General features: G+C 53.4%; 1 protein-coding gene and 1 long non-coding RNA gene across 2 annotated transcripts; both read right to left on the bottom strand.

The window, feature by feature from the left end:
• Positions 1-5,363: 5,363 nt before the first annotated feature.
• On the bottom strand, positions 5,364-6,218 carry LOC137466095 (uncharacterized). Its single transcript, XR_010994986.1, has 3 exons — positions 6,100-6,218; positions 5,769-5,825; positions 5,364-5,495 (listed from the first exon to the last, which is right to left on the bottom strand). It is a non-coding gene; the product is annotated as an uncharacterized lncRNA (long non-coding RNA).
• Positions 6,219-8,178: 1,960 nt separating this feature from the next.
• LOC137466102 (maestro heat-like repeat-containing protein family member 6) lies at positions 8,179-9,887 on the bottom strand. Its single transcript, XM_068178002.1, has 5 exons — positions 9,554-9,887; positions 9,221-9,369; positions 8,816-8,963; positions 8,418-8,608; positions 8,179-8,335 (listed from the first exon to the last, which is right to left on the bottom strand). The coding sequence occupies exons 1-5, from the start codon at positions 9,884-9,886 to the stop codon at positions 8,194-8,196; spliced, it is 963 nt and encodes a 320-aa protein (XP_068034103.1). The 5' UTR covers position 9,887; the 3' UTR covers positions 8,179-8,193.
• Positions 9,888-12,557: the final 2,670 nt, after the last annotated feature.

Here is a 12,557-nt window from a genome sequence, read left to right as displayed (position 1 = left end):
TCAGAACATGCCTCATTGTTGGTGGTGGCTCTGTGGCCACAGCCGTGCCAGATGCTGTCAGTCACCGCAGAGCCTCGGAGATGTGCGTGTCACAAAGTTCTCCAGAGGCACTTCTAATCCTCTTAATTGCCTTCGTGCCCAAGCATTACCATGATAAACCATTTGGCATGGTGAAAGAAAGACTTGTAAGGGACCATCTTGGTGTTAAATACACGGAGTGCTTTTTCATGGATTTGTTTGTCACTGACTTTAGCCTGTAATAACATCCATAACTCTGCCGTGTCTTTTATTAGCAGGGAATTACAAGGCACCAGCACTGGTGCTTTAGCATTGGAAGGCAGACCTTAAAATTTACCAGGCAAATGACTTTATCTTGCTCATAACTTCCTATATTCTGTTTGATCAGCAGAGGAAGTCACATCTTCCAAAAGAATAGGCAAATTAAATCTGCAGGTCTTTTATGGCTTTGCTTTCTCTGTTTCATGGGGTCCAAACTCTGAGGCACCTGTTTTTTCAGAGTCTTTGTTGATGTAAATGGTAGTTTCACCCAAATTCTGTCTGTTAGAGAAATGAGGGTTTAGCCCTGAGGTTTTCAACTCTTCCTTCAGCTCTGTCTCTTGATTCCATTACCTGGTTATCTTTAAAAGCCTGGATTGACTCATTCCTTATAAATGATAATTAAAATAGGCTGACTTCCGTGTTAGGCTTAGATAGCTATTGATCACAACTGAAATTCTGATTTTAAAATCTCTTCCTTTCAAAAGCATCTCTCTTTTTCTGTTGCCACAGAAATTATTTCATTGTCTGAAGCATAGTACCTTCTCTTCAAAATTACAGGGTTTCAGATGTTTGGCCAGCCAGGCAATCCGAGTGGCTGAGCATCTGTAAGTACTTTATAACATCTTTGACATGCTTTGTGAGGCAAAGAATTGAGTCATCTTTTTTTTTTTTTTTTTCCCTGCAGCAAACTTTGCACTCTGGCATTTTTCTTGACTTTTCATGTCTCAACACATTGAAGAACTTACCATGGCCAACAACAAAATCAGACTTACAAGTTTTATAAAAGACTAAAGCTAGTGCCTGCCTTTTCTTCTGAACTGCAGTGCAGATTTATCTGACAGGTTTAAAAGTTGGTATTTTTACTTTTTCCTACATTATTATCATTGTTGTCCTCAATGTTTTATTTTCCCTCCAGAAGGCACTTTGCTCTGCATGAAGTCCTTTTTATTCCTTGTTAGCCCAAGAAGGAATGCCACCTGTCTCCACATTATGGAGTTAAAGATTCTATAAATGCAGAATAAAATATTAAAATAAAACAGCTAAACTGTCTTGCTTGTAGTAATGTGAACTACACTAAATTTGCACTGGAAAAATAGGGAAAAAAATTCAAAACCAGCCATAAAATTCACTGCTTTTAATTGACAAGACAAGCGTAATAACACTGAGAGGGGTCCTGGGTAATTAAAAAGGTGCAGACAAAACACTCTTATTATTAGTAAGTGTTAAGTAATACTGATAGAAGCCCAAACAGTTTGTAAAGAAGGGCGGACAAGGTTTAGAAGTGTGTTATAAGAAAATGGAAATCAGCTTTTTTAAGGCTGCTGTGATGCTCAGAGTTTACTGCTGCATTTCAATGGCGTTTTTCTCTCCAGAGAGCAGAAGGAGAAAGTGGTGCTTAAAAAAGACAGAGCTGGGGAGATACCCAGGAGTTAGGAGGCAGAATGCCCAGGAGGAAGAGCCTGTGCTCCAAGGTCTGGGACTTTACTGGAGAGGGGAAGAAAAAAAGATAAAGATAAAAACAAGTGTCTATTGCCATCCAAAGACGGGGCATCTGTAAAACAGTCGGTGCCCAGGGCTGTGTAGGCTTTCCAAGGGCTGTGCTTTGTTGCAGTTCCAGTGAGTTCCTGGAACGCAGCCTCCTTCCCTGCTCCTGGAACAGCCTTGACTGCAGGGCTTCTCCAGCCATGGAGGTGGAAACACAATCTGTGTGAACCACGGATTCCACCAACAAAAGGGTGCCGGGGAAAGCGACGTCTTCAAAGCGAGGCTGCCGCAGGCCACAAATGTTTGTAGGTCTGCACTGAAGGGTTTAAAGCCTGCCACAGCAAGGCAAGGTGCAGGGTTTGGCAAGCAGGGGTTTGGGGATGTGGACCTGCTTTGTTATCAACATCTCCTTTCCCTGAGAGATCTCTCTCTTACGGCCTGGCTCATCCCAGGGGTGAGCTGGAGCAGCACCAGGTTGCCCTGGCTGATGCCACTGTGCCTACACCACTTCCAGCATTTGTGTCCACATCCTTTTTTTTGCAGAACTGTATGTTCTGCTGTAGGTGGCTTTTGATTTTGTGCTAATCGTGGTGCTGGCTGCTCCAGGGATATCAGCAGGAGAGAGTCACTGAGGATTTCAGCTTTGTGCATTAAAGTGCTCCTGCCAAAATGAGTGTTGACTTAAGAAATCTTCAGATTCCACTTAGAATTTTCTGCTGGCTCTCCAGCTTCATATGTAACTGAAACTCAAGAAGATCAAATATCAAGAGTGTTTTTTAAAAAATGACTGGCTAACACTTTTGAATGGCACCTCACAGGGAAATTGAAATATATTTGTTAAACTTCACCATTTTCATACTAGTTGGGCTTTTCTTGAGTGTAACAAGGGAAACCTGGAGAATCCGATACCTGTACATGGTAACTATTTACCAATATTTAAAGGCAGGGTAGGAGAAGAATCAAGTGGTCAGTAGCACTTTTTGAAAGGCGTTGCCTTAATTTTCTATAACTGGAATGATTTTCCATCCAAAATGAAAATACCTATGGTTTTGTTAGCATTAAACGATTATTTACAAAGAGCTACAAAAGGAAAGTAGCCAAAGCTGCCATATTCCTGCCACTTTCTTGCGTCAGCAGAGTTGAGAATGAAAGAACTTCCCAAGTTACAGTGCTGCACTTGAAAAGGGAGAAAAGTCTGCAGGGACTTTTATCTGTGTGTTCAGCAGATCAGATGGCAAACTCAACTCAGAGCTGAGCAGGGGAGCAGCTCCTGCCTTTCTCTGGAGCCCCAGTGGTGTGAAACAGCACCAGGTACGACATCAAAAGGTCCAAATAAAAGCGTAAAGTTTGGGGTTCTTCAAAACCCCTGTTTAATTAGCTCAGCTCGGTGTTTGCCACAGCTCTAGCTCTGACTTTCTCACAGTTGTGTGTGGCAAGCACATTTCTCTCTCTCTCAGGATTTTTGTAAAGGTGCACAGGAAGAAATGAAATAGAAAACAATTTCTGTTTCTGCTCCTTGTTTTTCTCTTGTGGAATGTGTTTGGAGAATTGTTTACCTAGAGCAAATGCTTGGTTGGATCATGGTGGATTGTTTGGGCCTGATGGCCAATCAGATCCGCCTGTGTCTGGACTCTGGCGAACAGGGTCACGAGTTGTGAGGGAGTTAGGATAGTTAGAGAGAGTAGCATGTAGTTTTTAGTATCCTCTTTTATATAGTATATTAATGTATCATAGCATAATTATAATAAAGAAATCATTCAGCCTTCTGAAATAAGTCAGACATCATCATTCTTCCCATTGGGTTCGCCGACATCTACAACAGGCAGGGACACCTTCCACTGTCCCAGGGTGCTCCAAGCCCTGTCCAGCCTGGTCTTGGGCACTGCCAGGGATCCAGGGGCAGCCACAGCTGCTCTGGGCACCCTGCGCCAGGGCCTGCCCACCCTCACAGGGAAGCATTCCTTCTAATAGACCTAAAGGCTTTGCAGGAAAATTATTCTAGAACTTTGGTCAGCTCAACTAGGTGTGTAGAGAAAATGCTGAGCACACATCTATATCTTCCAGGAGCAAAGCAGGAAAAGATAGGCATATTGAGAATGCCAGCAGTGCTCAGGTAATCTCCAAGAGACACCAGATGAAGTCCGACGTGGAAGTGTTATGGGACTGCTCAGGAGCTACTGCTGATGATCCCAAGTTTATAATGTACTGGCAGTCAATCTCTTGCCTATGAATTGTTAGAAATGAAAATAGCTCATATTAGAGCCTGCCACACTGCAAAATGTTTGCATGTATTTTTCTTTTATGTCAAATGACCTACTTTAAGTTCTTTCCCTTACTGCTGGACTGACTTGATTCTGTTCCTTGAGTCAAAATATTCCCTCCCTCCCTCCCTTCCTTCCTCCCTCCTTTTCTTTCTTTTTCTTTCTTTTTCTCTTTCCTTCTTTCTCTCTTTCTCTCTTTCTTTCATTCTTTTTCTTTCTTTCTTTTTTCCTTCCTTCCTTCCTTCCTTCCTTCCTTCCTTCCTTCCTTCCTTCCTTCCTTCCTTCCTTCCTTCCTTCCTTCCTTCCTTCCTTCCTTCCTTCCTTCTTCTTTATCTTTATCTTTATCTTTATCTTTATCTTTATCTTCCTTCCTTTCTTCCTTTTTTTTCTTTTTCTGTCTTTCTGTCTTTCTTTCCGTCTTTCTCACTTTCTCGCTTTCTTTCTTTCTGTCTTTCTTTCACCCACAGTCCCTCAAGGGCAGGATCTGTTAGACTTCACAGGGGCATCTCCTGCTGGAAAATCTCTGAAGCCACAGCCTGGTGCAGCTGGGAGCTGCCTGACTGGTGGGGATGGGCAAAGCCCCCAGCTTGGAGAATTTTGCAAGATCTCCATTCCTATTTTAAAATGTTAGCAAAGTGAGCCAAACTTCCCAATGTGCTCCTTTGCCCTCCGTAGAAGCTTGCCATGGAATCCCTCACAGCTGGGTTCAGAGCATACTCAGGTTGGCTCTTCCAAAATCCAGGGGCTCCAGGGTGCTCAGCAAGATCTGTAACTCCACAGCCCTGTGGAACTCCACCTTCAGCACAGGCACCTTTCCAGCCTGATCTGCCCTCGTTCCTCTGTGTGTGTGTGTGCACAAAACACGGCGTGGAAGAGAACAGCAGCAGGGGCCTGTGTGCCCCAGGGCTCGGGATTTGTGCCACTTCATCTCCACAGAGATGGAGGCAAAGTGAAGAAGCCAAACTCTTTATTAATGGAAGACGAAACCAAGGGATGAGGTGGGAGGGGAAAAAAGGGGATGGGCAGGGTCTGAGGGCTGGAGGTAGGGAGCCGTCAACAGGGAGCGAGAGTGGAGGGGGGAAAAAAAGGTGATGGATAGGCTGAGGGCTGGTGAGGCAGAGCTATCAAAAGGGAGGAATAGTGGAGAGAAAAAAAGGGGATGGGCAGTTTCTGGGGGCTGGAGGGAGGGAGCAATCTAAAGGCAGGGAGAGGGCTGAAGGCAGGAGAACTGTGTCCCGCATCAGCTATGCCAGGAGTTCCAGCAGCACTGACAGCTGATGTCCTCTTCAATGTCTCCTTCTATGTCTCCTTCAACGTTCTCTTCAACGTCTCCTTCAGTGGTGTGTTCTTGGGACACTGGTTCACTGGATCCAGAAGATGTCCCTAATTCTTTAGCTCTTTGGGGAAACTGGGCTTGATTTTCCAGGTTAGAGCAGGATGGGCTGGCATCTTGCCTCCGGGCTTGAAGGGCTGGAAGAGAAAGCAACAGAGATATGGTCATATCCCGGATCTGTGGGAATGCTAGGAGACCTTCTGAACAGGGCCATCCCACCCAGAAGGGAGGAGGAGACACTGGAATCAGCTGGGAGGCACTTGCCAGGACTCCCGACGTGTCCCTGAAATCTCTGTGTGCTGTGCCCACAGCACCCCTCGTGCGCACAGGGAGCAGAGCCCTCTGCAGCCAGGGCAGAGCTCGCAGCTCCCCCCGCCAGCTCCCGCTGTCAGCCCGCTGCCCACACTCACCATTGCAGATCAGCTGGAGCTCTTCCTGCTGTCCCCTCAAGCTCTGCCTGGCTATGCCTGTGAACACAGAGGCTGTCACGGCCCCAGCGGCACAGCTCCCTGCCAGCGGCGCTGCCAGCCCTGTGGCCACACGCCCTGGTGGCCCGGCAGGGCTCAGCCCGGGCCCTTGCCGCACGCTGCCGCCCCAGGGCACGGCTGCCGGAGGGCGGCAGCAGCGCCGAGGCCAGGCGGGGCTCCACGGCGCCGGGCCCGGATGGCGCTGCCGGGGCAGCAGCCGCGGCTGGGGCCGAGCTGAGGCGGGGCAGGGAGGGAGCCCGGGCTCGTGGCTCACCCATGAACCTGACGGCCGCCTCTCGCAGGGGCTCCTGTGGGCTCTGCAGGTAGGGCAGGGCCCGGCGCAGGAGCTCGGCCACTTGGCTCCTGTCCTCTTCCAGCTGGAGAGAGCGGCAGGAGGGAAGGGTTGGTGCGGGCTCGGCCCCTGGGCCGAGCGCTCCCTGCGCCCTGCCCCGGCCTCCCCTGCCCGCACAGCCCCGAGGCCCGGCCAGCAGCCGCTGGCGCCGGGCTCTGGAGGCGGCAGAGGGCCGGCTGCTGCCCGGGGAGCCGCGGGGCCGCCCCGCAGCCCCGCTGGGCCGGGGCTCCATGGGCACCCGGCTGGGGCCCACGGGAGCCTGGAGAAGAGCCCGCGTGGCCTCTGGGTGCAGCACCGGGCAGGGGCACAGCTGCCAGCCCACACACCCAGCACCGCGCTCAGGGGGCTTCTCCAGGCTGAGCCTGGGGCTTCCAGGCCGTCCTTACCAGGACCTCAGCGAACTTCCACAGCTGCTCCTTCTCCACCAGCTGCTCGAGATTCCTCCTCTTCAGGAACTCGGCCACACGAAGCAGTGTTTCCTGAGAAGCCTGGAGAGCAGCAGAGACCAAGAGATGGCCCCACATCCCAGGGCACCAGACTCACATCCCTGTGCCAAGGCCTGGAGGAGGCTACAGCGCACGAGGCACCCGGGCAGGAGGCTGCTGAGCCCCCTCGCAGGGATCCACCAGCAACACACAAAACCTCACCTTTGCAACGTGCTGGTTCTCATCATGGCAGTAGAAAAAGTGTGGGAGCAGGCTTTGGCACAAAATCTTCTCAAGAGGCTTTTTTCTCTCATCCACTACCAGGTCCATCACCCTGAAGAAGAGCTCAATGGAGAGCACCTGCACATAGCTGTTGTCCTGGAGTAAAGGAAGAGGGTGAAGCCTTAAGACAAATTACTCCAGGCTCACATGAGCAGTTTCTGGGAAGCAGCCAGTGCCTGCAGATGGGGACACAGAGCCTTAAGTGGTCAAAGAGCAGCAGGAGCGCCTCAGCCAGCTTTGGGGCCGTGGTGCTGTATACCAGGATGTCTTTGTGCTGGAGCATGTTCGTGAACACATGGAGGCCCATGCTGACCACCTCTCCGTCTGCATCCCCCAGCAGCTCCACAAGGTTTTGAGACAGACTGCACATCCTTCTGGCCTGTGTGGAACACAAGGCTGTGCTGGGAAGCCATGGACGGCTGCACGGCCAACACCGCCCTGGCTCTGCAGCCCCACCCTGCTGCTGCAGGGCCCGCAGGCCAAAGGCCTGTCCCAAAGCAGCGGGGCAGGTGAGGCAGGAGAGCTGGCAGCAGCTGCCTCAGCTCCTGAAGCCCTGCCAGCCCAAGGGACTGCTTTGCCCAGCGCAGCTTCAGCCGCTGCCCCCTTCTCACCATCGAGGGATCCTTGCTGAGCACCACGAAGCCTCTGAGTGCCAGGTGACGCCTCTGACTACATTCATGCCAGAGGTACCTTGACATGATCTCCAGTATGCTGTCTGCACATTTAGTCATGTCCAGGCAATGCAGGACCTGAAAGGCACGGGGCAGTGACAGGGGACCCGGCCGGCAGGAGCCCAGAACCGCACAGGGCTGGGCCCAGGCAGCAGCACAGGGCGTGGGCACCGTCCTGGCAGCTGTGGCTACGAGAGGGCAGAGAGCTGGGAGGCAGCTCAGCGAGGCAGCGCTGGCCAACAGGCTCACCTCCACAAGGAATGCCAGGAAGGGAAGATCCCAGTATGGCTCCTCCCTGCTAAGATGCCGGAGCAAGTGGATTGTGATGCAAGAGCACAAAGGCATAAAAACGCAGAGCATCTCCCTGGCAGTGGGGAAAAAGGCACCAAAGCCCTGAGGTGGGGAGACCAAACCTCTCCCAGGACTGACTCACAGAGGTCTGGTCATTCCCCACATTCCCTGCATGGGATGTGGGCGCTTTGTGAGGAAGCCCCTTCTGGGCACCCTCCTCTCCCAGACTTTTCCTGACTCCATGGCCATCCCTCGGTGAATAGGCCTACTGACCCATGACCACAGGGACTGATAGGGGCACCCGGGCACAGGGCACAAATGCTGGGGGCAGTGGGGAGAAGGGGGTCTCACCTGGCCAGCAGACCCACGGCATCGTGCTGGGTGTCAGCACAGAGCAGCGTGTCCCAGCCACCCATGTGCTCCATAGCCTCCACCACATTGTCATACTGCAGTCGGTAGAGCAGAGCCTTCATGGCCTGCACTGCAAACCTGTGTGCAGAGAAAAGCCCAGGTCACACTGGGAGCACTGGCACTGGCCACAAGGGCACGGGAAGGACAGGAGGACTGGGACCTGTTGGGCTTGCTGGGAAGGCGGTGTTCCTCCCGGCATGCTCTCCAGAAGTTACCAACTTCCTCTGGTGGCATCAGCTGTGTGGTGGTGACAACATGGAAGAGCAGTGCCACAAACAGGCGGGAGGAATAAAGGATCAATGCCTTGTGGCACTCAGGCACCTGGACAATCACCCAGATCACCAGAGTTGCCTGCAAGAGAAGCAGCCCAAGGCAGGGCTCAGTGCCGAGGTGTCCATGGGGCAGGGCCCAAGGGCAGACGCAGGGGAGCAGAAGGCCTGGTGCCCCCTGAGCCTGCCCCGAGCCCAGGTTTCAGCCCAGCGCCTGCGGCGTGGAGAGGATGGAGAGCTGCTGGAGAGGCAACCTGGGGGTGAGCAAAGGCCAGTTCCAGAAACTCACAGCCAGGGAAAAAATGTCCTTGTTGTCCCCATCAGAGGTGCACATTCTGGTCAGAGGCCAGTCCTCCATCACACAGAGCAGTGTTGGCAGCACTTTCTCCACTGCTGGTCCCGATGAGCCTATGGCTCTCCACAGCACTGCAGCAGCTCTGTGGGATCAGAGCTCTGTGTCAGGGCCATGTCAGTCACAGCACCATGCCCTGTGCAGCTGTGGGGGCCCAGGTGACAGAGCCCTGGAGCCCTGAAGGGCAGGGAAGGAGCACTGGCAGCAGGCTCAGGAAACAGAGGGGCCCGAGGGTCCTGGGCCTCTCTGCCTGTCTGTCAGACCCCATGGGACAGGCTGTGCAGGGCCACGGGCCCTAAAGGCTGTTGAGCCCTGAGCTCTCCAGGCTCGTGGGCCCTGTACCTGTCACACGTTGGGGCACAGCGCAGGAGGGTCAGCACCACGTCAGCAGGGTGTTCTTCAGCCAGCCTCACAAGGTCAATTTGCAGCCTGGCATCCACAGAGACGTGGGACACCAGCCTCTGGTGGATGTTCTTCACCTTGGCTGGCACCTGGAGGAGGCATGGGGAAGACTTGGAGCACTGTCCAAGGGAGCAACTTCTCCAGCTTCCTCCAAGAAGTGCTTCTCTTCCCACCACACTGTGCTGGCCTCAAAGCCTGAAGGGGCCCAGAGACCATGGCTTGAGGGGACACACAATCCTGGGAGGCCTCCAGGCCTGGCCACAGGCTGCTTACCTGCTGCTGAGAAGGAACAGCACTCTCCTCGAAAAACTCCATAGTGGGAGCATGAATCATAGCGGGAGCGGGCGTGGTGTCAGTATTTGTAAGGCCCTGAGTCTCTTCATTGTCCCTGTTTGTGATGGCCACATCCTCAGTCATTGACGAGCTAAGAGCCTTTGCCCAGGTTTCAGTCGCTGAGGCGTCAGAGTCTTCTGAGCGCTCAGCCGAATCCGGGCTGACATCAGGCTCAGCCTGGAGCTCGGTCAGCCCCGAGTCAGGCTCGGCTGGGCCCTCAGCTGCTGTGCTGCCGGTCTTTCTCTGCCGAATGCGCAGGAACTTCCGGAACATCTGCAGGAGAACAAAGGACAGGGAAGCCCGGAGTGTTCCATGGAGTGCTCCAAGCGTGGTGCTCGGCTGAGCAGTGACAGCAGGCCCAGCCCAGGTGGGGATGGCTGCTGGTACCTTCAGGCTTCTGCGGAAGTGGCCACGGCTGGGTTCCTGCTCTTGTGTCCGGTCCAGGGCTGCACCTGGCAAAGAGCGAGCGCAGCCAGAGCTGAGGGGCTGCGGGAGAGGCCGGAGAACACAGCCCAGCCCTGCGCTCCCAAGGCAGGGGCAGCCAGGGATGCCCCAGGGGATGGAGCACGGCCACTGCAGGGTGTCTGCCTGGCCCCTCTTCCATCCTGTCCATGGGCATGTCCCCATGGGATGGGATGGGATGGGATGGGATGGGATGGGATGGGATGGGATGGGATGGGATGGGATGGGATGGGGCCAAGCTGGCTGCAGCCATCAGCCCTGTGGCCCAGCTCTGCAACTCACCATCCTGCAGTGGCTGGAACTGCTCCAGTTCTTCATGCTCTTGTGCTGGGGCAGCTCCAGGGTCTTCCTTTTTTTTCTTCCTGAACACTTTGAACACACTGAGAAATCTGTTTGCCATGCCAGAGTATGACCTTGAGGGCACCTTCAAGGAAGATGGCAGGGTGATGTTCTGAGTCAACAAGTTGTGTAGTTGTGCCTTGAAGGCACCTGAGACAGAGAAACCTCAGCAAGGCTGCAGGACAGCAAGTCCTGCACTCTGGTCTGGGGGGCTCCTGCCACAATGACAGGAGACTCCTCGTTAAGGATTGTGGTCGCCAATTCCCTCAGTCTGGCTACGTGGGCACCTGCAAAAGAAAAGCCTCGGGAAGGCCACGGGCTGCCAAGTCCCGACGTCCTGCCACGAGGTCACCTGTAGGAATAACGCCTCGGGAAAGCTCCGGGTCAGACACAAACGAGCGCGCTGTGCGGGGGCTCCTCACGACACCGCTCTGTCCCGTCCTGTCCCGTCGCCTGCTCCGAGCACTGTGGTGTGCTCTTGTCACCGCCAGCTCCTATGTCCCCACGTGTCACAAAGGCAGGGCCCTTGGACACCTTGTCCCGTTCCATGCCATGGTGACTGTGCTGCAGCGTGTCACAAAGGGCCCTTGCACACACTGTTGCCACCTGCTGTGGGGCCGCCCCCAGCCCACCCTAAGTGGCCAAGGTTGGAAGGAATCCCTGGCCCCAGGTGTCTAAGACAGCCCAACAGGATCTTTAGGAGCAGCTCAAACCATCAGCACACCCTGCCCTGCTCTGCGGGATCAGGCCATTTAAGAATCCTCAATTCAGGAAGGCTTTACTTCTCATTGGGCCCCTGGAGTAGTTCCAAAATTTGCAAACTTCTGAAATTAATAGAGATTGCTGGGGAATGTGAATGATTTGGAAGTTTGTTCCCATCTAAAAGCAGCAACTCGTTTGCCTTAACACATTCCATTGAAAGTCACTCTGGAAACATAGCACTATACAGAGGCAAAAAGAAGACCATTCTTTGGTGTGCAAATGGTTTTCAATGAAGGGATGATAATATCGTCATTCTCTTAAGGAATAAAAGCTCTCAAGGAATGAAAGTCCATTAAGTGTTACAAAAGTAGCCCAAACAAATGAGTAGATGGAAAAAGGGCTCATCCACCCCAGTAGAGATATCTAAGTGGCCAATAAAGTACAGCTCTCCCATCTTGTTCCCTGCAGGAGAATCAGGACCATGAACGGAAATAGTCACAGATATTCCTTCTGCCCTCCATAAGCAAAGCAGCGCTAAACCACAAATGCTGCCTTCAAGCTGATTCAAATTCCAGCCTAGACCTCTCACCTTCCAGACAACTCCTTCCCCAACACGCTCCCCAACACCAACCCCCCGCAAACACCCGCAGAGAAGCCCTCAACAGCCCGCCAGGACCCCCAGCTGTCCCCGTCCCTCCTCAAAGCTTTCCCACCATCCAGCAGACCCCCTGGTTCCCTGCATGTGCCGTGGAAAGGCACTCTGAAGGATCTTCTCCGAGGAATTCCCTGGCAGCAAGCTCAGGCTGCCAGGCCTATGGATCCTGGCTCATCCTTCCCACCGAGCCTTCCTGTGCACAGCTTTTCCATTGGCACATCTGCGCTCAGCTCAGACTTCTCCACTCAGCCAGGGCTGCTGGTAAAGGATTGAGAGCAGCCTGGCAAGCTCTTTTTCCAGCTCCCTCTGTGCTCTTGGGGCAGGTAGAACATTCCACAGGAAAGCAACTGGTGCCACAGGGAGTGGGTGGCATCAGGCAGCTCTGGGGAGGCCCCTCAGGACTGCTGTACCCTGAGGGAACACTGTTGGCCATCCCCTGTGTGTATCTGCACAAGCTTAAAATCAGCTGCCTCAGCTGCCAGGACCTCTCTTGGCCAGCATCCTGACGTGGATGCAGGACTGCTGCGAGGCACTGCTGGGACCCAGCGGGACAGGACCGGCTGTCTCGTGTCCACGTAGCACCCCTCACGCAGCCAGGGCCATCCCGAAAGTAGACAGACGCTCCCGTGTCAGCAGAGAGGAGCAAGGAGCACTGGGCTCCTCTCAGGGTACCTCAGCTGGGCTCACTCCACAACACGCCCCCATTGTAAGGCCTGCTGATGCCCAGCTGCCAGAAATGCCCACCTTGTGCTCTCCAAGATGCACAGGGAGAGCCAATGAGCAGGA

The sequence above is a fragment of the Anomalospiza imberbis genome, unplaced genomic scaffold, assembly GCF_031753505.1.
Source record: "Anomalospiza imberbis isolate Cuckoo-Finch-1a 21T00152 unplaced genomic scaffold, ASM3175350v1 scaffold_137, whole genome shotgun sequence".
Taxonomy (NCBI): Eukaryota; Metazoa; Chordata; class Aves; order Passeriformes; family Viduidae; genus Anomalospiza; species Anomalospiza imberbis.
Note: the sequence above shows the minus strand (reverse complement) of the source record. Positions and strands in the feature narration are given on the sequence as shown.